The sequence below is a fragment of the Ictalurus punctatus genome, chromosome 4 (genome assembly GCF_001660625.3).
Source record: "Ictalurus punctatus breed USDA103 chromosome 4, Coco_2.0, whole genome shotgun sequence".
Taxonomy (NCBI): domain Eukaryota; kingdom Metazoa; phylum Chordata; class Actinopteri; order Siluriformes; family Ictaluridae; genus Ictalurus; species Ictalurus punctatus.
Window position 1 is genome coordinate 21,167,159 of NC_071284.1, and position 27,894 is coordinate 21,195,052.

The 27,894-nt window shown below is 37.5% G+C and overlaps 1 protein-coding gene across 4 annotated transcripts in view; it reads right to left on the reverse strand.

Annotated features, from left to right (window-relative positions):
- Positions 1-1,169: 1,169 nt before the first annotated feature.
- The window catches only part of sema4ba (sema domain, immunoglobulin domain (Ig), transmembrane domain (TM) and short cytoplasmic domain, (semaphorin) 4Ba), a 173,993-nt gene continuing 147,268 nt past the window's right edge, over positions 1,170-27,894 (reverse strand). For all 4 annotated transcript variants that reach the window (XM_047153082.2, XM_053678047.1, XM_053678048.1 and 1 more), the window contains 7 exons: positions 24,360-24,541; positions 23,677-23,827; positions 9,956-10,166; positions 7,371-7,486; positions 6,950-7,107; positions 4,585-4,673; positions 1,170-4,269 (listed from right to left, as the gene is read on the reverse strand). In XM_047153082.2, coding sequence (XP_047009038.2) covers positions 3,497-4,269; positions 4,585-4,673; positions 6,950-7,107; positions 7,371-7,486; positions 9,956-10,166; positions 23,677-23,827; positions 24,360-24,541 — 1,680 coding nt within the window. In that variant the 3' untranslated portion in view covers positions 1,170-3,496. The remainder of the gene's footprint in view (positions 4,270-4,584; positions 4,674-6,949; positions 7,108-7,370; positions 7,487-9,955; positions 10,167-23,676; positions 23,828-24,359; positions 24,542-27,894) is intronic.

The following is a 27,894-nucleotide window of genomic DNA, read 5'->3' on the forward strand; positions in this document are numbered from 1 at the left end:
TTACTCCTGAAAAAGGGACAGTTCTTTTTTGTTGAGTAAAGTTTATTGGCATGAAGACTTTGTGTCCACGAAATGCTACCACCTTACAATGGTGATCCTTGAAGATAATTTTGCCTCTCTAACCCTCATTGCATGTGGGGGCAAAACACACTTGTATTCTGTCCCAGGGAGGTATTTTTAGATGTGTAGCTTTTTAAAATATCTATTGATTAATTTATAGAGATAACACTCAATTTTCTTGAGGAAAAGTTGGTGAGGTAATCATAAGGTAATTTGTCTTATTTTCATTATTCACCTTCTGTTTCACCACGTCTATAACCCAGTGAACCAGGAAGTCATGGATGACTACTTAAGAATTCCTAAACACTCAAGTAAATTTAAATAAGTAAAATATAAATGGTAACATTATAGGGGGTGCTAAAAATTGTGACAATTTTGTTTAAAAGAATCCATTTTTAATAGGGCTTTTAACATTTTCTTCATAAGCTGTTGGAACTGTGTGTCAACTAAATTCAGGATCCAGGATACATACTGAATTATTTTATAACAAATTAGAACAAATAGTGTGATTATGGCTAGTAAATGTGAATCTAGTTGGTGACATCTGTCTAACTTCAATCAATTTCAAACTTGCCAATTTTTTTCTGTCACAGAGATGATAAATTAACTGATATAAATGTTATGCCATATTTTGCTCACACATTAGTGAACAGCCAGTGTCAGAAGACAGAAAACATTTGTGTGGTGGTCTGGGAAAAGCCATAGGATGTCTCTGTGGCTGAATCCTAGCAAACAGCCCAAAAAATGCTAAATTGGGTTTTTCTGCCGTTCATTTTCCGAATGCCATGGAAAAAGCAGCCATTCTGAATAAAATGTCGAAAGTGTGCGATTTTCGTGCACAGTGCATGTCATGGTTTCATCAATTTGTTGGATAGCTTCATAGTGAATCAATTCAGTTTGTAATCATATACCAGCTGTCAAAATGTCTGTGATGCTCCTGCACCGTAGTCAGAATGGAATGTTTGAATACAATTTTCTCCCTTTACACTTAAAATGCTTCAATTTCACTTATGGTTGATATATATATATATATATATATATATATATATATATATATATATATATATATATATATATATATATATATATATATAAAAATAAAAAGAAAGAAAGAAACATTTCAGATGTGGAAAATGTGAATCCTCTGAACCACATGTAATAGAACATGTCAAAATTACACAATATGAAAAGTTTCCCCAGGCCACTGTACATTTATTAGAATCTCTATGTGAAATCTATTAAAAAGTTAATACATTACTACAAAAAACAACAACAACAAAAAAAAAAAAAAAAAAAAAAAAAAACACTGCTGATCCACTGGCTCAGATTGAATATACTTTAGTATAGCTATATAGTGAAATGGTCATGAAAGTAGAGACCTTATGCTGAGCTTAAAATATTACATAAATTTGGAGTAATGTTAGAGATTATTGTGTATTTGTGGACAGTTTTGCAAATAAACATTCATAATAATGCATTCATATATGACCAAATGATTAATGTACCACATCATATAAGCTATTTTGTGATTATTACTGACAGTCCTAAGGCATTTGCTACACTGAATTCTTTTACTTTTCCTTTCTTGATCGTGGAGCATACACACCATAGGAGGCATGCAGGTGAGCTCTGATGTCTTTTTACAAGATTGTGCACAGCCATAAAAAAATCTACGAGGATGTGTTTCATTCCACAGGAAACACTAACTTCTTGACCAATCTGCAGATTCTTGCTACAGAACTGTCAACAAATTTATGGCAGCCGCATTTTTACATTAACTGGACATTAACAGCCCCATTATACATTAACATTCTGTGGAAATATTTTATACAAATACACCCATTACCACAATGACAATCAATCAGTAGTACAGTAGCACACATATTGGATGGTTATTTTTTGCAAAACATATCAAAGTTATTCATAAACATTTAGGAAAAATAAACGAGACATTTTTCTTACATAATTAAGTTTTGGAATACTTTCCGTGAATCTGTCACTACAATCCATGAAACAAATGTTTGCATGCTCTTACAAGAGAAATGACATTGAGTTTTATACATTATATATTCCAAGTGGTGCAACAGCATGTCTATCTTTGGAAGATTATCAGGCCCCAATGTTCAAGAATCACTTAAAAGGCATTTTCAACCATGAAAACATTTTGACTCTAAATATACATGTGATGGTGTATTGTTATCATATGCTACTATCAGTTGAGCAACTGAAGATACAGGATGAATTTCCAACCATCTCTGTCTTCCAAAATGTAAACATCACAGAGAAATGCAGTCCAAAATGATCTCTACAAATTTTTCCCACAAGAATGATGATTTTTCCCTTTGAACTTAAAGGTTGTTCAATTCACATTTTATGTTATTTCAGTCCTTTTAAATACAACACCCTTTTGTGCCAAATTGCAATACAATCATTCATTTACACTAAGAAAATTTGGCACAATGGACTATAGATTAGATTCTTTAAATGGGTATAATATTATTGACACTGGTCACCACCAGTGTCTACATGACCTACCTCCCAAGTTTCCTATTTCATCCCTAGCATTGCTGTGTTAGGGATTATAGTGGATAAGCATGGGCTATGAAGTCCTCCAACTCTTAGGTCCTTGAAGTTTTCTTTTTCTGCCTTCATTTCTCATAATGCTCTGCCTGTACCATATGCCTTCTTAGGTCCTGTTCACACTTTCACTAATATAATCTCACTGTACCACATTACCTCAATCTTACTTTAATGCTTGATTGTATGTGTGTTGCTTGGAGAGGCAGTACTGAAGATGTGGCCATGTGCCAATGCTGGCTTTTCTAAACGGAAATACAATTCCTGGTAAATTCCCAGTGCTTTGCATTGTACAAATGACTTGTACTGAGGTCATGATGATGTACTCCAGCCTTAAATATATATCATGAGGCTTTTTAATCAAAGCTTGTTCACATTGTACCAAGTACACTATCTATGCTGGTTTACAAGACTTTTGATACCCTGCAGTGGTGAAATTAATCATTAAATGGCATAAGTAAGGTTCATGGGAGGTTGTCAGGATAGTAATCCCTGAGGGCATATCATAACTAACAGGGATGCCAACAGATGATGTGGACAGAATAGATGGCAAATGTTCCATTGGAATTACATCAGCACATCATATTCCTGGGATTATCTAGCTTTAATGCTGCTCTGAGAGTCATAGGTTTCTCTCATTCTTCTCTCATTTTTGCCCCATGAAATGCATGCTATCATTGACTGAGAGAATGTGTGCATCACTAAGACATGTGTAGGGAACAAACTGCAAATAAATACAAATATTGTATTAAACATTCAACAGAAATGGGTTTCAAGTCTTTGCTGTGTGTCCTGTGTCACTATCAATTCCCTCCACTTCACTACATTGTCACTGAAGTTGTCATTTGCATGTAGAATCTCAAATGATGGAATCTTTGATCTCTGAGCCGAGCCGTACTCGAGGACGTGGGCAGGTGGGTGATATCTCTACATGGGTGTCCTTCAGGTGCAATGGGCGCTGTTCTGATTCTGAGAAACTTTTGCTGTTCTCAGGTGAAGAACACTCTTGTGTTGGTGTACTGCAAGCGTAATTGTCATGCAGTGTTTGGTAGCCCTTGTGGTCTGAAACTGAGGACGGGATGTTGTTGCCATTCAATGGTAGACTTTCAGTGGGCTTTCCTGACATTCGTGCCTTTTTCTGCTGCATGTTGGGACACTCGCTCTGCTTTAACATGGATTTCATGCGGTCCCTATTCCGGTAGATTACAAACAAAGAAAAGACAAGGAGGGAGAAGCCTAGCAGTGTGCATACCACAATCAGCTCGTTCCAGTAGGTTTTGGTCTCCATCAGTGATGAGCGAGCTTCACCTGGAAGGATCATTGGCTCCTCCTTGGGCACCAGGGGGGTGTGAGAGCTACCAATCAGGGTGGTGCCGTCATGTTGTAGTTCTGCCTTCACACAGTAATTGGCCATTAACTGCCAAAAGCCCTTTTCTACTGACCAGCATTCATAGGATTCCTCCCTGTCTGTTTGGGCCACTACTACTAGCCCCCCATCAGAGCTTGGATAGAGAAAGCGCCCAGCACCCTTGCTATACTCCCAGTGTCTTTCAGCCAGGTTAGAGCGCAACTTACATGGCAGCACTTGAAATGTGTTCACTGGGATTCTGATCACTTGACATGGATGAATACCTGTGGGTGAGTTATATTACATTTTAGAAGTTATTAATAATTAATCAAAGTTCCCTGCTGAAACAACTAAATCTGTCTCTTGATCTGTTTAATACACATTCACATATTTGAAGTGTAAGTAATACACATTATATGGTATGCTTATTTGTGGCAGGAGGCTGCTACAGTACATCCAAAGCATAGAGATTTCTGCTGCAGTTGGTTTATCAGTGACATTTAGGTTGAATGCCTGGACAAGAACTGAGCCTAGTCCTTGAGCAAAAAAAAATAAAATATTGAAGAATCATATGTTGAGTGAGTTTTGATTTCACTCACGTGTGGATGGAATTTGTGCAGAGTGGGACCTGGGCAGGGCCTCATTACATGTAGCTGTATTGGCATCTTCTATATCTTGCAGAATTTTACTGTAAAAGTAAGAAGAATAGGATCCATAAATCCAAGTGATGATCAGAATTACCATACTTTCATACTTTACAACCTTGTTACCAAAAGAATATTATTTTGCATATACATATACACCGATCAGCCATAACAGTAATCATGGACTAACATTGATTATCTCATTCTAATGACACCTGTCAAGTGGTGGGATGTATAAGGCAGCAATGAACAGTCAGTTCTTGAAGGTGATTGCAAAAATTGGCAAGTGTAAGATCAGAGAGACTTTGACAAGGGCCAAATTGTGATGGCTAGATGCATGAGAAGCAAGAGGGCGGTGCATGAGCAGCATGAGGCTTGGCTTCTCTCCAGAATTAGCAGACTGGTGATCATTTACCTACTTTTCTTCAGTCTTTTTGTGTGGTATAACATTGCAAACATTGTATAAAGCTGTCAAGCATTACTAGGTACTTCAGGGCTTTGCACAGATATCAACACCTCACTCAGACTCCACCAACTACCACTGGAGATAACCAGGACACCGGGCTTGAGTAATCCAGGCAGTCCAACAGGATGTGCCCATCACAGGCTTCAAGATCCTAAACAAAAGAGGGGTAAGCGTGGAGGGCTGCATGCTATGCTCTCTGGCAAATACAACAGATGAACTACGACTGTGGATTACACAGAAAATGCTCACGAACTGCAACATCTTAATTTTCACAGAAACCTGGCTCAATGACAATATCCCTAACAGTGCGATAGAGTTAGCAGGCCACAACATATTCAGGACCAACAGAACAGTGGCAGACTCAGGCAAAAGCAAAGGTGGGGGTGTGTGTGTATATATGTAAACAAAACATGGTGCACGGATACTGTTTTGCACAATTAAATCCAAACCATTCTACCTGCCCCGTGAATTAACTTGCATCATTGCTATTGCTGTTTATGTCCCTCCCAAAGGCTAATGCAAAGTTAGCCATGAAAGAACTGTGTGCTAGTATAAATGATGGGAATGAGGGGAACTGGGCTGAAGTCATTGAGGTCCATAGCTGTAGCACATTTTGGCACTAGCACAATAGTAGATAGTGGAATCTGCATTAATGTTACAGTTTACAACTGCTACTGCTGTCCATAATTTTATACCTTACTTCGACTGTAAATACTTTATTTAAATTGTCATATTTTTGTATTTGGTCAGAGGCTAACTGTATTTCATTGTTTCTGTATGTGTACACTGCACCATGACAATAACTTTTAATCTTATCTCATCACTCGGTTAGACCATCTCCAAAATGACAGGCCTTGTGGGGTGTTCCTGGTATGCACTGGTTAGTACCTACCAAAAGGTGGCCCAAGAAAGGACAACCGGTGAACCAGATAGAAGGTTATGGGTGCCCAAGGCTCACTGATGTTCGTGGAAGCGAAGGCTAGCCCATTTGGTCCGTTCCACTTAAGAGCTAATGTAGCAAAAATTGCTGAAAAGGTTCATGCTGGCTACGATATAACGGATTCAGAACACACAACGAATTGCAGCTTGCCGCGTATGGGGCTGCATAGCCACAGACTGGACAGAATGCCCATGTTGATCCCTATCCACAGCTGAAAATGCCTACGATGAGTACGTGAGCATCAGAACTGGACTGGACAATGAAAGAAGGTGGCCTGGTCTGATGAATCATGTTTTCTTTTACACCATGTGGATGGCTAAGTGCGTGTACGTTGCTTTTTTGGGGAAGTGATGGCACCGGGATGCACTATGAGAAGATGACAAGCCGACAGAGGCAGTGTAATGCTCTGGGCAATTTTCAGCTGGGAAACCTTGCAACCCTGCAAAAACTGTTCAGGAATGGCTTGAGGAACATAAAGAGGTCAAGGTGTTTACTTGGCCTACATATTCCCCAGATCTCGATCCGATCAAGCATCTGTGGGATGTGCTGGACAATTCCTATCCATGGAGGCCCCACCTTGAAACTTACAGGATCTGCTGCTAACATCTTGGTGCCAGATACAATACACAATCAGAGGTCTTGTGGAGTCCATATATTGATGGGTCAGAGCTGTTTAGCCGGCACAAGGGGGACCTACATAATATTAGGCACGTGGTTTTAATGTTATGGCTGATCAGTTTATACCATATGTGCAGTCTTTGCGGAGGCAAAAAATACCATTAAATAACAAGAAAGTTAGATTCTGCACTCTAGTACACTCCCAGTAAATGCTGTGGGATTTTAATATTTGTTTAATGGGATCTTGTTGGTGTGTAGGCCTTTTTCAACTTTGGGAGTGTACCTGCACTGCTAACCTTTTAGATGATGCCTGCCTGACATCCACACACTGTCCGGCTGTCCAGCCACAGTAAGGATCTCTTGTGAGTATACACTCCCCACAGCTCTGGTGGTTGGAGCAGTTAGCAACAGGAATCTCCACCAGTCCGGAGTAAGAGGACACATACAACACACCCTGAGCCAGAGAAGATGAGACATACGAAATCAGCGAGCAAATTTAACCCTTAGATGATCACTAACAGATAATGGCTGCTCCAACAACACATGATAGAAAGACAATTGAAAGACAGCTGCAATTACTTACACAATTGCAAACAGGACAAAGTAGAAATAACAGATGAAAGAAATGGCACACCAGACCTAGCTCTCTCTGCAAAAGAAGAGAATCTCCAAGCTTGTTGATTTAGAGACTCTGCATCATTAAACAGATTTCCATACCTTTTCAGCATCTAGCTTGATGTGCTGCACAGGCTGTGGTTCTAGAAAAAGTGTCAGCTCCTCGATGATGTGCATCTTGCCCTTGGAGTTAATGGCTTTGTGAAGTCTGCCGTCATCTGGAAAATATGTGACAAGTAAAAGGCTACAGGCAGGAGTCATATTTAAACCTATTTTAAGCTATAATCTCTGTTAGTGGATGCATTTCAGGTACATTCTGCTATATACAGTATTATACATGTTAAATGTTTCTACTAGTAATCATTGTAGAGTAGTGAAATGGAGTAGCATGGCAAAAGAACTGTAACACTGCTAGAAAACAAAGCTTTCATATTAGTGTTTTGTTAGATGTTTACTTGGAGATGTTTTGTGAACATGGCTTGCACCATTTTGTATGCATAGCTTGCGCTATTAATCGTGGATTGAATGTTTTTAAGAGGATAGTCTCAACTTAAAGCTCACTGTTAAGGTTAGACTTAAAGACAAGTATCCATCCAGGCAATATAATTACCAGGCATGTTTTGCAAAGCAACTGTCGGCATGTGGCCTCCTACTAAAGTCTACTTATGGGTGTGAAGAACGTAACAACGATAATTTTATTCTAAAATATCTGCTATCTATAAGAAGTACAACCAAGCTTCATATAAATGAGAAATTATTATTAACATCTATACCGATCAGCCATAACATTAACACCACCTGCCTAATATTGTATAGGCCCCCTTGTGCCACCAAAACAACTCTGACCCATCAAGGCATAGATTCCATAAGACCTCTGAAGGGGTGCTGTGGTATCTGGCACCAAGATGTAAGCAACAGGTCCATTAAGTCCTTAAAGTTGTGAAGTGGGGCCTCCATGGATCGTACTTGTTTGTCCAGCACATCCCACAGATGCTTGATCGGATTTAGATATGAGGAATTTGGAGGCCAAGTTGACACCTTGAACACGGTCATGTTCCTCAAACCATTCCTGAGCAAATTTTGCAGTGTGGCAGGGCGCATATAAATGGTAAATGGTACACTTATATAGCGCTTTTATCCAAAGCGCTTTACACTGTGTCTCATTCACCCATTCACACACACACCAATGGTAGCAGAGCTGCCATGCAAGGCGCTAACTTGCCATCGGGAGCTTTGGGTTCAGTGTCTTGCCCAAGGACCCTTCGGTATGTGAGCTTCACGTAGGCTGGGAATCGAACCCTACGATTAGTGGACAACCCGCTCTACCACCTGAGCCACGGCCACCCCAGCATATCCTGCTGAAAGTGGCCATTGCCATTAGGGAATACTGTTGCCATAAAGGAGTGTAATTGGTCAGGACCAGGACCCAAGGTTTCCCAGTAGAAAATTGCCCAGAGCAACACACTCCCTGCATCCGAAATTGCACACTGAGACAGTACCTACTGCTTGGCCGTTGATCCAGTACATACTGATCAGTATAAGTAGCAAGCATGTATACAATGTACTATGCGACGCGATTCTGACAGCTCTTCTACGCCAGTCCCGTTGCATTATGTGATAGTGCAGTATCCACAGTGTCCAGTGGTTATATACTGCAAAATCTCAGCGGAAGCAGTAGGTCATCTGGGTATTTCTCGACTACTGTTTTACGAATACTGAAAATTGGTACATACTGCTCCTTTGGCGTACTGCTTTTCACCTACCGTATAGTAGGGATATTCGTATGCAGCCACTGCTTCTGCCGGCTTGCCTTCTTCCCATAGTGCATCCTGGTGCCATCTCTTCCCCAGATGAGATTTATCAGGCCAGGCCACCTTCTTCCAGTGCTCCATGGTCCAGTTCTGATGCTCACATATAGACTGTAAGCGGGATTAGACCAGATGGGCTAGCCTTTGTTCCCCACATGCATCAGTGAGCCTTGGGCAGCCATGACCCTGTCATTGGCTCACTGATTGTCCTTATTTGGACCACTTTTGGTAAGTACTAACCAGTGCATACTGAGAACACCCCATAAGACTTGCTGTTTTGGAGGTGCTCTGACCCAGTCATCTAGCCAACACAATTTGGCCCTTGTCAAAGTTACTCAGATGCTTACACTTGGCCATTTTTCCTCCTTCCAACACGTCAACTTCAAGAACTGACTTTCATTTGCTGCCTAATATATCCCACCCCTTGATAGGTGTCATTGTAATGGGATAATCAATATTATTCACTTCACCTGGCAGTTATTTTAATGTTATGGCTGATTGTGTATGATTGTAGAATACAAGAAAAAGAATTATTGATTGGTTATATCCAAATTAGGAAGGTTTTGTTGATTTAACAAATTTAATTTTGGGGTACCTCTTCTGTACACAAGATAATTTATTTGTGAATAAGTGAATACGTTTAGCAGTTAGGGCTGCATACAACATGTAAAACAAAGCACAGATTATTGAAACTACAAGACTATACATTTTTTTATTAAAAATAATAGTATTTCTTTTTGTATTTTACATTACAAGATACAATGAAGTAAATCTTACTACTCCTGCACCATAGTGGAAATCATGCAAGAGTAAATGGATGTGCACAATTTTAGTATTAAATTCCTATTGAGTATATTTAAGTAAACTCTGAACTCTCACCTGTACCCAAAAAAAGCACATTGTAGGCCCTGTGTACAGCCTGCACATGATGCACAATGATTTGAATATAATGCACGTTGCGTTTAACCAGCAACGGTTGGCTGCGAATCACACTATCCATCAAGAAGTGGTCCTTCACAAAGTTCAGCACCTTATCCGGCATGTGCAGTGAGGAGAAGATACCCTGAGCCCGAGCTGCATTAGTAATGCACTACAAAGAGAGGGATGAAGAGAGAGAGGTTAGCATGAGTGGAGGTTTTACTTTCAAATAATATACGCATGCACATTATAATTACACCATATTAAATATCCAAATTATACTTGGTAATTTAGCATAGTATTTAAGATATAAAATTATCAGTGTCATCAGTTGCCCTATGCTTAGGAAGAAACAGCGAGACGGCAGTCACACCTGTAGCAAAACTACCTGAAACTGTTAAATGTTCAAGCATCAAGGTTATATTTATATGTGAAGAGAGATGTCTGATGCATTAAGTTTTCAGTGTAAAGAGGCTGCATTCTGCACTAAAAACCTTGCATATATATAACTGGCGTATGACCCTATAAGCAAATAAGCACCATACAATGGCAAGATGCCAAGAGTACTCGGAAATCTGGATATGTTTGAACTGCCAGAGTGGGTTGTTTTATTAATTCTCAGTTATTCTCATTAATGACAAAATGTGTAATAATACAGGAACATTTTTGCACTTTGAGCCCTAGTGAATGTTCACTTATGCATGTGTAATATGGCGTTAATACTGAAATTGCACACATCAACCCAAGATGTAAATATAGACTTAAGTTCTATTCAGACAGTTGAGCAGGAGCAGAAAGTGTATGTGGGAGTACGTCAAAAACATCTACTACATCTGCCATCTGCTATGAGACCATGCATTGCTCTCACATTTCAGATCTTTTTCCGCACTGCTTATGAGGCAACTCACCCTAGTCCACTAAAAACCTTAGTCATTCTCCCCAGAATCCGACATAAACTATGACACATCCACTTCACGTTCATATAAAGAACAGTTAATGTTACTGGATAATGATTGCTGACACAACAGTTTATATGAGCTTACCTATTAACACATAAATGAATACATAGGTGATAGTTCCACCATTTCTTATCATGCTTGGACTCAACACAATGCCTATATATATCTGATCTAGTAAATGGGTATCTCTCTCTCTTTATATCGCCATTACAGCAGTATTTAAACAGGTACATAGCAGACAAATAAACATATAGACAGTTTTATTTTGTACACGCATACCAACTTAATCTTCACCTATCATCGTTCCCTGTTAATGAAATCTGTCAATACCTAATAAAACAGTTTAAGTCACTAACCAAAGTAAGTATACAAACTGAAGCTATGATAAAAGAACAAAAACAATGAACCTTTCTCAAAGAAATTCCTAAATCCTCTGACCAAGTATATGGCTGTACCATCTGTCTATTAAATAAATGCTAGTCCTTCATGCTGAAAAAGAAGGATCAAAATATAATACCAGTAGTTTGGCACTGTGACTCAAAAAGTTGTTTTATATCTGACATCTGAAAGCTAACTACTGTCCCCAACTGCTGTACAATACTGATAATGCTCTTACAGTTAAGAGGGCTGAATGGCAGACCTTGTTAAATAATATTTTATGTTTCTTCCTCATAATGTGTTATATTTTATAAATATATTCTTATATATCTTATATTACTTTTTGCCTTTTCTTATACGTTGAAATGGGAGAAGAAGGGATCGATGCTTGTGCGAAGGTGATCCTGCACAAGGACATGTCTTTGTAACTGTAAGGGACGAGTCAACTTAATCCTTCACATGGTATTCATAAGGTGCCATAAGTTTCTGCTACTCTATGGGTCATGCTGAAGTTTGAACAAAATGGTTTGACTTAATATCCTCCACACACCCACATGGTCACCAGAGGTCATAAATGTACTGCTGGGACATGGGATGTCAAAGCATAGACAAAAGCTTATGTATTTAGTGACAGTTCTGTGTAAGTATCCTCGTTGGCGAACCATTTTCTGAAATCTTGTTCATAGTTTAAACAAAACGCAAGACTCTTTTAAAACACCGTCTTTAAAAAAGTTTTTTTCACCCTTAAAATAACCTGGTTAGAAGGTAGGATATGTAATACATATTTTCATTTTCTTCAGACATATTGTCACTTCAGTCTCCACAACGAATAACACCGATGGATTTGACCTTTCTTTCAGTAAAAGAGAACAATGACATCATACAGCCTTGAAGGACTGTAGAAATGTTTTACACGTCACAATGTTTTTCTCAACAACGTAGCCAATAAATAGTTCAATTATTTCACAAACCTCGGTCTGTTCATTTCTGACAGAAGGATTACACATAGATCATACACATAGGGAGCTACACATGCATAACATGTCCAAAATTCTAATACATCTACCACATTCAGTCACCAGGTCTACTATTTTCTGATAGATTAGTTACACAAACTGATAATTACCACAGAAGTAATTTCAGAAACAAAGATTCACTTAAACCACAAATGTACACATTGGTAGGGATCGTAAAACCCTGAAACACACGACTCGTCCCATAATTCATTAACATAAACACACTGTAAGCATTCTAGTCAGCAAACCCCCAGGAAACACATGACTCTCTCTCTCTCTAACACACCCACACACACGCACGCACACCCACACACCCACATACACACACACTTCAGACACTGTCACCAGAGCTCATAAATGTAAAATTTACACTATCTACAGAACTGTCACCCCGGGAAAACACATGTGCAGGACAGTGTGTATAGGCCTACAAGACATCGCCCGGAAAATGTGTCTTCTAGTTTAAACAAAACTCTCGATTCTTTTAAGCAACACTTTAAACATATTACATCCTAAAGGGTTAGGTTTAGAAGGCATGTAATACGCACGTTTCTTATAAAACACCGTCTTTAAAACGTTTACCTCCTAAAGGGACCTATTTAGAAGGTATGTAAAAACTTTTTTTTTTTTTTTTTTACATTTCTTCGGGTATATCAATGTTTTAGAGTATTTATTTCAGTAAATTTTTATTCAAATTCATGCCATTTTCTCAAAAGTGCAATCAATAAAGTTTCATTTATTTCACAAGCTTACATTCTGCTCATTTATGTTCACATTCAACCATCATGTATTTTCTAACAGCGGAGCTATACAAAACAAACCCCTACAATCTAAATTTAATGTGTGGTTGCAAGATAAAAATTCTAATTTATTGAATTAATTAAATATTTAAAGTTGTACACATTATTTTGATGAGATGTGTTGACATAATAATGTTGATAATTACATCAACTTAATATTGTGTGTAATTTCTGCATTAATTGATTTAAAACAAAATTTACGTTGTAGTACATTTACATTTATTCATTTAACAGAGTGTTAGAGGACCTGTAGACTGAACAAATACTAAGGACATTACAATGTGAGTATCATTTCACTTACAATTAAATTCTACTAAAGCAATGAATTTGGGGCATGTTCTCAATTGTGATATGACCAATAGTGGACTCGTGTATAGGCTACACCTGCTAATACATTTGATGGACTATTTTGCACTACTACACGTAGCTAATGCTAGTCATATTTAGCAGTGTAATTTGAATATCTACTCTTTAGTTTATGGTAGCAGTGGATAAGAAGGAAAAAGTTTCATTTGACAAATCTGCTCATCTAGAGAGGGCTTTTCATTTGTGCTATAGGAAAGATAAGCATGATTACATTTCTGCTTATTCATGTAAACCTCAACTACATTGTGTAATCTAATTTCATGTATTGATACATGTTTTATTTTATTTTTTAAAATCTTTTGTCATTCGCACACGTAGCCTTCTAGCTCCACAGCCTTTGGACTGTGGATAGTTCTATGAGAGAGATAAAAGTAGTAGACACAGAGTGTTTCTTTTTTGTCTATATTGCTCATTTCATTCAGTGCTTTAACGTCTATAAATCCTGCAGAGATGTTATGTATGAGATTTGTAATATAAATCACACTGGATTTTACTTACTATTGTTATACAACTTAAAGGCAGTAATTTTTGCTGGTTTAAAAGACTGCATTCTACTGCAGACAATCTAAATGGAGAAATGTCATTTTAAAAATGATTGTCAACTTAACAACTTGTGTTCATAATTATGGTAATTTAGTACATAACACTTAAATTCCTTTTAAATAATGTGAAAATAAAGTGTGTTTGTGTGTGTCATATTTTTGTTTGGATGTGTGTGTGTAATACACATGGCCATTCCATGTATAGTAACATTTGTGTCAGGAATGGATGGGAACCTGATTTAACATAACTAGTAACGTTTGTGTCAGGAATAGATGGGAACCCGATTTAATATAACTATATATATTTTTATGACCTACCACAGAGTGTTAGAAAGAACGTGTGTGCAACGGGTGTGGGTGGAATACATATGGCCGTACCAGGTATGGTAACATTTGTGTCAAGAATGTATGTGATCCCGATTTAACATAACTATATATATTTTTATGATCATGACCTTTGATCTAGATATAGAGAGTGAGAATATGTATCTTTTTGACCTTTGACCTATACCTGTCAAAAATAAGGTTACATTATATACAAACTATTTCTCTCTGGTCCACACTAGGGTGGGCTACACTGTGGTCACTTCTGGCATCAATAGCCAATCACGTTGCTGGAATGGAAAGGCACCAATTTATAATCTCTTCCTTATCAGAAAGTGATAAAGGTAGCTCCCCGATCAGCACCTCCTCATTCTGAGTTTCTCACCAGAAGAGGAAAGAGACATTAACAGAAACACCAGGTTCTGAGTTTTTGACTCGTGAGGTAGAAGTCATTAACTAAAACAACCATCCTGAATATCTGACCTGACAAAGAGAGAGGCAATTGTAGGATTAAGGTTAAGCTTTTGTGAGGAAGGCAAAAAGTTTAAGCCCCTCCCATGTGGGAAGAGGCTAAGAAGTATTCAGGCCAAAATGTACAGACTCAGGAACAGTTTTTTTTCCCCCACAAGCAGTCAGACGTCTGAACAGCCAGGTCTAACTGTGAGCACCTGCCGCTATAAATTTTGTGTGACTCTGTGTACTTTATGGTATTATTGTCTACATTTACTGTTGTCTTTAGTACTAGTCAATGTATGTCTACTACAGGTTGCACAGTAGTCTCCTGAGGGAACTGTATCGTTTTTGTCTATTGCCATGCAATGTGCTAAAAATGACAATAAAACTGACTTTGACTTTTCAGTTTGGAAGGACACATTCAGTTCAATTCAGTTCATTTTTACTTTTATAGTGCTTTTAACAATGGACATATATGAATTATATATAGAATCATATATAGAAATATATGAATTTAGGATATAAATTAAAAATTTATAAACTTATCCCTAATGAGCAAGCCAGAGGTGACAATGGCAAGGAAAAACTCTGCGAGACAATATGAGGAAGAAATCTTGAGTGGAACCAGACTCAAAAAGGAACCCATCCTCATCTGGGTGATAACAAATAGTGCAATTAATAATAATTCCCTTCTATATCTGTGTACTACATGGTCAAAAAGTGTAATTATGCAAACAGGAAATTCATTGCAGTTTTCACATGAAGTTTATTTTGTTGTATAAGAAAGCTCTGCCCCCTGCTGTACCCTTCACTATTCGAGGTACCAACAAATAGCCTGCACCTTTTGACTGAAGTAGACATTAGAAAGGTCTCTTTAGTGTCTTAAGTTGTTGTAACTGTGACCTTAATTGCCTAACACCTGTAAACTGTTAAGTGTCTTAAGGACTGTTCCACAGGTGCATGTGTAATAATTGTTTATGATTCACTGAGCAAGCATGAAAAACATTGTTTAAACCCTTTCCAATAAACACCTGTAAAGCTAATTTGGATTTTACAAAAGTATCTTTAAAATACAGTCTCCTGAAAAAGGGACTTTTTTTTTGCTGAGTTTACATGGTTAGTTATAAAATTGTCTCGATTTAAATTTATAGTCTGTATTTTTTGCCTGATATTTAAAATTTTGCCATAAAAAGAATTAATGAATTAATTTATATTGATGATGTGCATGTCTCTGTGATGGTCTTCTTCCTAGTTAATTTTGCTACAGTATTTAATAAGGATCTAGGATTATTTTTCTATTAGGGTGGAGAGATACTTTGTTCTAGCAACACTAAGAGATTTTCTATAGTTCAGGAGGCTCTCCTTCCATACTGTTTGAAATGCTACCAATTTAGGTTATCAAAATGAATTTTAAAGTCACAATTAATGCTTTTTCTAAAGAAACAACCAGGTTAGAAAATGAAACCCACAAATTCACAAAGGAATTCAGAATATGACACTGGGGATCTGTAAATAATTTAATTAGCAGATTTGACTGGTTGGACTTATTTTATGTGGCTACATACAGTGGGGAAAATAAGTATGGGATGCGTCAACATTTTTTTCAGTAAATATATTTCCAATGAGGCTATTCACATGAAATATTTTCTAGACATCAGTATTAACTCAAGAAATCTGGAAATATAAAGAATTCACAACATTCCATGAATAAAGTATTGAACATGCTGCCTGAAATTTTTTTAATACTTAGTAGAGAAGACTTTGTTTTTAATTACAGCTTCAAGATGCTTCCTGCCAAAAATAAAAATTTTGTTCTCCTCTGACCAGACTACACTCCCAGTATTTCATATGCCTGTCCAAATGAGTTGTAGCAAACTTTAAAACATGCTTCGACATTCCATTTCTTTAGTAATGGAGTCTTGCAGGATGAGCGTGAGCAGTGGAGTGCATTGCCTATTGTTTCCTCTGTGACGATGACACCTGCTGCCTCCAAGTGTTTCTGGAGCTCTTTCCGAGTGGTCCTTGGCTCTTGGGCTACTCTTCTAACTATTCTTCTGACTTGCTGGTCAGAAATCTTGCGAGGAGCTTCTGTGCGTGGCCGGTTGATGACAGAGTGATGTTGCTTCCACTTGTGGATAATGGCCCCAATGGTGCTTACTGGAAGATTTAGAAGTTTTGAAATATGTCTGTATCTGATTCCATCAATATGTTTTGCAACAATTAGGTTGTAAAGGTCTTGGGAGAGCTCTTTGCTTTTACCCATCATGAGATGTTTCTTGTGTGGCACCTTGGTAATGAAAAGCCTTTTTTATAGACCATCAACTTACTAACCCTGCTGATATTAATTTGCACAAATAGGGGGTATAATTACTTACGGATTTCAGCTTGTTCCTTGCCTTACCTTGGAGAACTGCTTTTTCTTAGTGTGTTCAATACTTTTTTCCTGTGTCATTCCAATTTATTACACATACCTTTATTTATACACTTTAATGTTGTGAATTATTTATATTTGCGGATTTCTTGAGTTAATACTGATTTCTGGTGAAAATTTAATGTGAATAGCCTCGCTGGAAATATATTTACTGAAAAAATGTTGATGCATCAAATATTTGTTTCCCCCACTGTATGTTATGTTAGTATAAAGAACTTCAAACACAAGGTTTTTTTTGTGATGCCTAGATTATCGTTATAAATGACCATAACACCTCCTCCTCTGCCAGTTAGACGGGGTTGATGTATATAACTGTATCTGGGACGACTAGCTTCATTTAATGCTACATGCTCATTTGTTTTAATGCACATTTCTGTTAAACACTGTACATTAAACTCCTGATCAGTAATAGTTTCATTAACAATAAGTGCTTTAGATGTAAAAGCTCTAATATTTAACAGTCCTAGCTTCAGATCAAAGCTGCTGGCTATACAATCAATATGATCTAATCTTATGCTAATCAGGTTACTAAGACTGAGTATTTCAAAATGTTTGTTTAGCTCTGTGAACCGACACAGTGTCAATATAGTGTAAACCTAAATGATGTCTCAGTGCAGTTAGAAGTAGGTCAGTCTAGCCTGGCCTTGGCTCTGGATTGTCACCGATTAACTAAGCGACTATGAGACTATATGATATGTGGCAAAAAATGAGAGCAGCATCCTGAGTTGGATGGATACTGTCCCACCCTAACAGGCCAGGCTTGCTCTCCAAACTACTCCAATTACCTATAAAGCCCACATTGTTTCCAGAGCACCACCTGGACATCCAGCAGTTCAGCAACCATAATCTGATGTAAGCTACATTGCCATGGCGCATTTCGATGGGTTAATTTACACAGCTCTACAATGTTACTCTTAATAACCTCTGACGAAGGTGTATATGATTACCTCCGACATGAAAAACTACATTGGAAAACCTATGCATGCCTAAGACCCTAAGATTATGGCACCATCATATCAGGCCACTGCTATGTCCAGCACCCTGGCTCCTGATATACAGCCCTTAAAGGACTAGCTAATTTCACATGCCTTAAGATAATGTCTACTACAACCACAATTCCAAAAAAGTTGGGATGCTGTGTAAAATGTAAATATAAACAGAATGCAATGATTTGCAAATCTTGTAAACCCATACGTTATTCACAACAGAACACAGAATACATATCAAATGTGTAAACTAGGGCTGCAACTAACGATTATTTTTCTATTAATCGATTAATCGGATGGGGGGGGGGGGGGGGGGGGCAAATGTTCAGTACCTTTTTTTTTTTTGGTTATTTAAAATAAAATCCACAAACTGATTGTTACAAATATAAACTTTAGACTAAAACTTTACGCACTGTTTGTCCAATTATACAAGACTGAAAAGAACCCAATATACACAGACACACACCAGAATATATATTATTAATTTAGGACTGTGGTTTAATTCAGTGCTTTTTGTTCATCCATAACAAAATAATGCATAAATACTTATATATAATATATAATATAAACTAATATATATAAAGTTTAAATTATATAATAGTATTTATGCATTATGTTTTATGGATGCACAAAAATCAACTCAATTTCACTTATGTTTTCTGTTACTACCTGCGTTTAGACATTTTACTTCTGTTTACTTTTGATCATAGTGTTTTAATTAGACATTACAGATCTTACTTGCGCTCCCACTGTGCATCTCCGCATCTACACCGTGAATGAAGAGCAACGTGGCCTGTTACTAACAGATCACTTACGTTATAATAAACTAGAGAAGTTACACTGCAAGCATGCAAATACAACATGTAATCACAATAAACTTAAATTAAACTAAACCTTTTATAAAATGCCCCCCTACCTTAGAGGACTTGGGTCGCACCCTTTCTTCCTCAATCACTTGACAATTACACCTCTGTCTGATAGTGACTGAGGTCATGATGAGGTTGGGAATAAAAGGTAACGTTGACAAACAGTCAACTGAAGAAAGTCATTGCCAGTGACTCTGGGTATCTGTTAAGGTTAGTGGCAACACATTACGTGCGTATGACCTCATGTGCCATCGACTAGAAAGTGGCTTATACTTAACTGGCTTATACCATAAGCCAGTTTAAAAAACCCACTAGTCTTCCATTTAAGATGATACTATCCTTCTAAAATTAATACACTAGACGGTAGATTATACAGTGCATAGTGTAAGTGTATAGTACGTCATTTGGGACACAACTTTAGCATTTACTCGATGCGTGTTTTTGGAACAGAAGTAAAACAATGAGTAAATGCACCCCGTGCCGTGCGCAGACCAACTAATCGATAATGAGATTCTTTGACAACGATTGTCATAATCGATTATTATCGATTTTATCAATTAGTTGTTGTAGCTCTAGTTTAAACTGAGGAAGTGTACCATTTTACGAAAAAAATAATGTAATTTTGAATTTGATGGCCACAACACGTCTCAAAAAAGTTGGGATGGGGCTGGAAAAGTAAATGTGACTAACAAGAAACAGCTGGAGGAACATTTTGCAAGTAATTGGGTTAATTGGCAACAGATCACTAACATGATTGGGTATAAAAAGTGTATCTTAGAGAGGCAGAGTGTCTCAGAAGTAAAGATGGGCAGAGGTTCACCAATCTGCGAAAAACTGTCTACAAATTGTGGAACAATTTCAGAATAATGTTCCTCAATGTAAAATTGCAAAGACTTTGAATCTCATCATCTACAGTCCATAATATCATCAAAAGATTCTGAGAATCTGGAGAAATCTCTGTGCGCAAGGCACGAAAATCAATACTGCATGCCTGTGATCTTCGGGCCCTCAGGCAGCCCCGCATTAAAACAAACATGATTCTATAATGGAAATCACTGCATGGGCTCAGAAACACTTCCAGAACTCATTGTCTGTGAACACAGTTCTCAGTACCATCCACAAATGCAGGTTAAAGCTCTATCAAGCAAAGAAGAAGCCATATGTAAAATGGTAAATGGTCTGCACATATATAGCACTTTTTTAACCTTAGCAGTTCTAGAAAGCGCTTTACACTGCCATGCAAGTCACTAGCCTGCCATCAGGAGCAACTTGGAGTTCAGTGTCTTGTCCAAGGACAGTTCAGCACGTGGAGACATGTGGGCCCGGAAACAAACCGCCTACCCTACGATTAGTGGACAACCCACTCTACCACCGGAGCCACAGCCGATCCAGAAACTCAGTCATCTTCTCTGGGCCAAAGCTCATTTAAAATGGACTGAAAATGGTTCTACGATCAGACGAATCGAAATTCTTTTTGGAAACCATGGATGCCACGTCCTCCGGACTAAAGAAGAGAGGGACCATCTGGCTTGTTATCAGCGTTAGTTCGAAAGCCTGCACGGTATGGTATGGGGGTGCATTAGTGCCTATGGAATGGGCAGCTTGCACTTCTGGAAAAGCACCATCAATGCTGAAAGGTATATACAGCTTTTAGAGCAACCTATGCTTCCATCCAGACAAAGTCTTTTTCAGGGAAGGCCTTAAATATTTCACCAAGACAATGCTAAACCACATACTGCATCTATTACAAAAGCATGGCTGCGCAGTAGAATAGTCCGGGTGCTGAATTGGTCTGCCTTCAGTCCAGACCTTTCACCAATTGAAAACATTATCATGAAACAAAAAATACGACAAAGACGACCCAGAACTGTTGAGCAGCTAGAATCCTGTATGAGACACGAATGGGACAACATTCCTCTCCCAAAACTCCACCTACTGGTCTCCTCAGTACCCAGATGTATATGGACCGTTGTTAAAAGAAGAGGGGATGCTACACAGTGGTAAACACGGCCCTGTCCCAACTTTTTTGAGACGTGTTGCTGTAATCATATTCAAAATTACCTTATTTTTCCTTTAAAATGGCACATTTCCTCAACATTGGATCTGTTTTCCATGTTCTATTGGGAATAAAATATAGGTTTATAAGATTTGCAAATCATTGCATTCTGTTTTTATTTACATTTTACACAGTGTTCAAAGTTTTTTGGAATTGGGGTTGTAGAACAAGCTCTGTCAGGTTTCTCAGCGGGTGCTTCACTGAGAGCAAACCTGTTAGACACGTGAAGTGGAGAGGATCAGTGCTCCTGTGGGTGAGCCTTAGCTTTGCAATTATGCAAACAGTTATGCTAACAGTTCAATGTCCTGATCGCACATGGATTCCTCTCAAGTGATATGGCCAGGATTGTCACCGCCTGCAAAAACACCCAGGCCCCTCCCTTCCTCTCTCTGGTATCCCTGTCTGCTTACACAGACTGAAAACCATCCATCGTTACGCATCACAGTGGAGGGAGGATTTGGTTTGTATCTTCTTCTCCTCACAATTTTTTTTCTCTCAGCTCTATATGCTCGATATTTCCTTCTCAACTTCTTGAGAATTTCAGGTCATTCGCTGACTGCTGTGCTGTTTCAAAGACACAACACCTGATCTCTGGTGGAAACAATGGACACGTCAGCTGCGTACAACAGAATGAGGAAAGCAGTGGGAAAAAAATTTCCACAATAAAGAAAAAGAAAGTAATTTTTCCTGTCCATATTGTGCGCAGGCAAAATGTTAGTACAGACAGAGAAAACAAAAAAACCTCAATATGCATACAAAGAAGAAGAGACGTACTTAGGATGAAGAGCAGTGCTGGGCATTCTAACCGAAAGCTATATATATATATATATATATATATATATATATATATATATATATATATATATATATATATATATATATATATATATATATAGACCCCTCCGAAAGTTTTGAAATGGCAAGGCCAATACTTCTGTTTTTGCTATACACTGGGAACATTTTGAGATCAAACCCAATGAATATGAGACAACAGATGAGAATTTCAGCTTTAATTTCCTGATATTTACATCTAGATGTGTCAAACAACTTAGAACATGGCACCTTTTGTTTGAACCCACCCATTATTTAAGTGATCAAAAATACTGGAAAATGTGATTGACAGGTGTTTCTTGTTGCCCAGGAGTGCCCTGTTAGATTGATTGTTTAAACAATTAACAGCTCTGAATGTCTACTCTATGTTTGAGCCCTGGGTTTCGCCTATGAAGATCGCATTTGTGGTTAAAATAGATAAACCCAGGCCAGAGAGCTCTCTATGGGAGAAAAGCAAGCCATTTTGAAGCTGAGAAAATAGGGAAAATTTACCAGAGCCACTGCGCAAGCATAAGGCATAGCCAAACAACAATTTGGAATGTGCTGAAAAAGAAACCACTGGTATACTAACAAACAGACATCAAGCAGGTTAGCCAAGGAAAACAACAGCAGTTGATGACAAACATTGAGACAGCTGTTAAGAAAAACCCAAAAAACAACAGTCAGTGACATCACCAATAACTTCCACATGGCAGGAGTGAAGGTTACATAATCCACTGTTGGAAGAAGACTTTGAGAGGCCATACCACAAGATGCAAAGAATCATCAGAAGTAAGAATCAGAAAGCCAAAGAAATTCAAAAGGAATTCACAAAGAAATTCAGAGATTAGCCACAAAACATCTGGAACCAAGATTAATCTCTAACAAATTGATGGAAAGACCAAAGTGTATAGTATGAAAGTATCTGCTAATGATCCAGAACATATGAGCTCACTGGTCAAGCATGGTGGTGGTAGTCTCATGGTTTGGCTTGCAGGCTGCTTTTAGAATTGGCTCACTAATCTTCATTGATGATGTAACCCATGATGGTAGAAGTATAATGAATTCAGAAGTCTACAGAAACATTCTGTCTGCCAATTTACAGAGAAATGCATCCAATATAATTGGGAAGAACTTCATCATACACCAAGACAATGACCCAAAACACACTGTCAATACAATAAAGGACTTCGTCAGGGAAAAAAAAGTGGAAGGTTTTAGACTGACCAAGTCAATCACCAGATTTTAATCCTTTAAGCCTGGAAAAGCATCCAAACAGAAGAATCCAACAGATTGTTAATGTAGGTGGGTGGCCAACTTGATACAGTTTTTGCAATCAATGGATATGCAACCAAATTTTAAGTGTTATTTACTTTAAGACTCACCTAAAGATTGGGTGATCTGTCACCAAACATGCCATGTTCTAAGTTGTTTAACACATCTAGATATATATTAAGAAATGAAAACTGACATTTTGATTCTGATTTCATATTCATCTTTTGATCTTAAACCCAAAGGTCTTCAGTGTACAGCAAAAACAAAAGTACTGACCATGTCATTCCATTACTTTCAGAAGGGACTGTATATCTGCATGTAAGTATTATGACTGTATAAAGTATTAATTAAATTCCATTATTAATAAAAAAAAAAATGCCCACAAACAAGACAAGATGTTTCTGATAAGAAGGTAAATACCGCTCCAGGTCTGGGTTCTGGGATTGGGTGATTATAGGTGTACCACTGCTGTGTTTCCCTGTTAACCTCCCGATAACGACCATTAAACACCTCCTCCACTTGGTTCATGGTAAAAGTGCACACAGCTGAGCTGCCCGATGCCCTTTTGTACCTGCAAAGATACACACAAATACACTCATTTAATTTGATTTCATTTCCATTTTATTTGTATAGTGCTGTTAACAATGGACATTTTCACAAAGCAGCTTTAAAGAAATCGGTGTTGTACTGTGATCCATTTGAGACATTTGCTGACCACTCATATTACACACCTATCACACCTTAAAAAATACACTAGAACATGCAACAATATTGGTTAACACAAAACCTGGATTTACAGACCTAAGAGAATCTATGCAAAGCAGAATGGGGTATGTCTCTCTCTTTTGTGTCTCTGGTGTGCTGCATGCAACCCTTTCTAACCAGTGTTTCAGATTGTATTAACACAGTGAATCAAAAGCTAAACCTTTTGTAAAACTCACTCAAAATAATAATTAGTAAAATTAATCCCTTAAATTGTTTATTTAAACACAAAAATAAGTGGCATCTGTCATTATTCTACACATATATGCATCATTGCACAAAATTTACATTTGTCAGTCAAGTGGTCATCAGTTACATGTGTCACCAGAGCTCATTCTTACCACTGAGAGGTGAAAACACCATAGAACACAGTATTCTTCCAATCCTCCTTACTGGGCGTCAAGACAAACATGTCTTGAATGATGTTAAAAGGGAAGCCATCTTCAGGCAATGAGCAGAGGAGCTGGGCTTTCAGAAAGGTGGTCCATTTCTTCTGCAGGACCCTCTCTCCACCCTTATCACCCTGAAATTCATACACACACGCACCCTTATATGAGACAGGTGTCACACCTGATTCAAAAGGAGACAACAAATTTACCAGCTCACAGTAGGAATTAATAGACAGAACTAGTGTTTGAAAATCATGTTTAAAAAAACTGAAGCACAAAGAATGCAGAGACTGAGTGTAGCGTAGATTCCCTCTCGACCATAAAATAGTCACTGACTGCTAGCTATCAACAGGCAATTTATATGTAGAACCACTATGGGTTGAACTACAAAATATGGCTTAACAGGTTAGTAACAGAGTGGCCACGAAAGCCACGGAAATCTGCATGGCAAAGGTACAGCCTGCAAATATCTCTAAAGAGAGAAATTATACCATTAACCCTTTGAAGTCTTAAAAAGAATTTAACCGTTTTGCCATCAATTTTATTTTACTGTATTAAATCATCTAAGAAATATTTTTAACTCAACTATTTGGTATAATTTTTTTTCAACACAACTTAAAATTTCAGATTAATATTAAAAAAATAATAAGATTTTTAATACAAGATACTGTATCAATCTAAGTGGTTCCACAACCCACAAATAAGATAAAATGCCTGTAGAAAACTCACATTTTTATTTACTAAATTAAGAAAACTAACGTAAATGATTTTTTAGCAACATAAATGCAACGTATAAACTTTAGAAGTGGAAAAACATAAATCTAGTAAATTATTTACAAATAAAACAGATCAGTCACACACTGATGACCTCCACTAATATTGGCACTCTTGGCAAACATGAGCAAAGAAGGCTGAGGCACATGCAAAGAAATGCTGCAGAGCTAAGATATCTTCAAAAAAAGAATCTGTAAAATTGTAATGAATATAAATGTATCTTCACAAAAAATACTATAAAGATCAGTAAACAATAATAAATTAAACAAAGGCAATAATTTGGTGTGACGACTCTTTGCTTTAAAAAAAAAAAAAAAAAAGTAGTCACAGGTAGAATTAGAATTAGTGTAGTTTGAGTAATAAGCTTAAAGCTTAATGAGATTTAAGTTTTATTGAGCATCTTGCAGAACCAGCAACAGTTCTTCTTGAGAATTTGAAAAATCCATCAGCCTTCATTATGTTTTTTGTCTGAAAAGTGTCTCTTACCACTTAACATGCTGCTTTCTTTACTGACATTCAAACATATTTTTCTGTCACGTTCAATTTTGTGCTGGAAATCTAAAATATTTTGTATTAACTTGATAATGTAGAGGTCATAAAGTAACGATATATAAAAGTTTGTACTAAAAAAATAGGGTGCCTAAGACTTTTGCACAGTAATGTATATTCCCATTGATATTTTACTACTTTTTTTGTACACCTGGGTGACTAGGAACCGGAAATTGTTCAACCATGACTTCCTGTTTCAAAGGGGTATAAATATGAGACAACACATAGGCCAAATTCCCTTAGCCATTCATAACAATGGGTAAGACCAAAGAATATAGCTGTGATGTACTGCAAAAGGTTGTTGAGCTTCACAAAATGAGAAGTGGCTATAAGAAAATAGCACAAGCACTGAAAATGACCATTTCCACTATCAGGACAATAATTAAGAAGTTCCAGTCAACTGGAAATATTATGAATCAACCTGGAATTGGATGTGTGTCTATATTGTCTCAACACACTGTGAAGAGCTGTGATCACAGCTGGAGAATTGCAGAAGTTAGTTGTGTCTTGGGGTCAGAAAGTCTCCAAAACTATCATCCAAAGTCACCTACATCACCACAGTTTGTTTGGAAAGGGTTTCAAGAAAAAAGCCTCTACTCTCATCCAAAAACAAACTCAAGCATCTTTGGTTTGCCAGACACAACTGGAACTTCAAATGGGATCAGGTTCTATGGTCAGATGAAACCAAAATAGAGACTTTTGGCAATAAACACCAGAGGTGGTTTTGGCACACACAGAGAGGTAGCCATATGGAAAAGTACCCAATGCCATGGTTAAATATGGTCATAGCTCTTTAATGTTTTGGGGCTATTTTCCTGCCAGAGGTCCTGCACATTTTGTTAGGATACATGGCATCATAGACTCTATCAAATATCAACAGATATTAGATGAAAACATGACTGCCTCTGCCTGAAAGCTTAAAATGGGCCATGGTTGGATCTTCCAACAGGACAATGATCAAAAACATGCATCAATATCAACAAAAAAAATGGTTTAATGATCACAAAATCAAGGTGATAACTGATAAGATGGTGCTTCACAGTACAGCTGGATAATGACCCAACAAGTAACCCAAGAGCTTCTTAAGGCAAATAAATGGAATTTTTTAAATAGCAGAGTCATTCACTTGACCTCAACCCAATTGAGCATGCTTTGCACTTACTGAATGCAAAAGTAAAGGTAGGAAGACCCACAAACAAGCAGCAACTGAAGGCAGCTGCAGTAAAAGCCTGGCAAAGCATTTCAAGGGAGGAACCTCAGCATTTGATGATGTCCATTGGTTCCAGACTTCAGGCAGACATTGACTGCAAAGGATTTGTATACAAGTATTAAAAATAATCCTAATATTTATGATTATGATAGTTTGTCCAATTACATTTGAGCCTGGGAAAATGGAGGGACCAAGTAAATAAATGGCTACAATTCCTAAATGGCTAATGCAATATATTTGTTAAACCCCATGAATTAAAGCTAAAAGTCTACACTTCAATTACACATTGATTGCTTCATTTCAAATCCATTGTGGTAGTGTACAGAGGCAAAACTATGAAACTTGTGTCACTGTCCAAATACTTATGGATATGTCTATAAATATTGGTGCTACCCTACTTTAATAGTGTGTGGAAAAGGGAAAAAAAAACAAGAACAAATATTTATTGTTCAAAATAATCTAATTTTTTTTTGGCCATGGCAAAAGGAAATCCCACCAAACTGATTTCATTTCCTGAATATCACGCAATTGTTGGATTTATAGCTGAATTAGCTAAGATCAAGACAAAACATATTCAGAAGTATATAGAAGAATATACAAAAAACCTTTATGGCTTGGAGAGGAGATCAGAAAATCTTACAAGAAAACTAAGACCGCAACAGATAAGACAATGAAATGCCACAGAACACTCATTGACAGAGATTCAGAGTAAGACAGGCAGTAAAGTTAAAGATCATGAAATTCCTTTATCTACTATGAGTGATGTTCCCATGTCTGTAAATGCTTCATTAGAAAACGCTGAGAAGGCTCTTCACAGAGAAGTACAAAAGTAATGCAAATGCAAAAGAAATCTCAGCACCGGCAAACACTCTTATTCTGAAATGGGCACTCCCCATCAGAAAGCAGAATTCAGAGTTGAATAATGCTGCCTCTCAGAGGCTGAAGCAACAAACT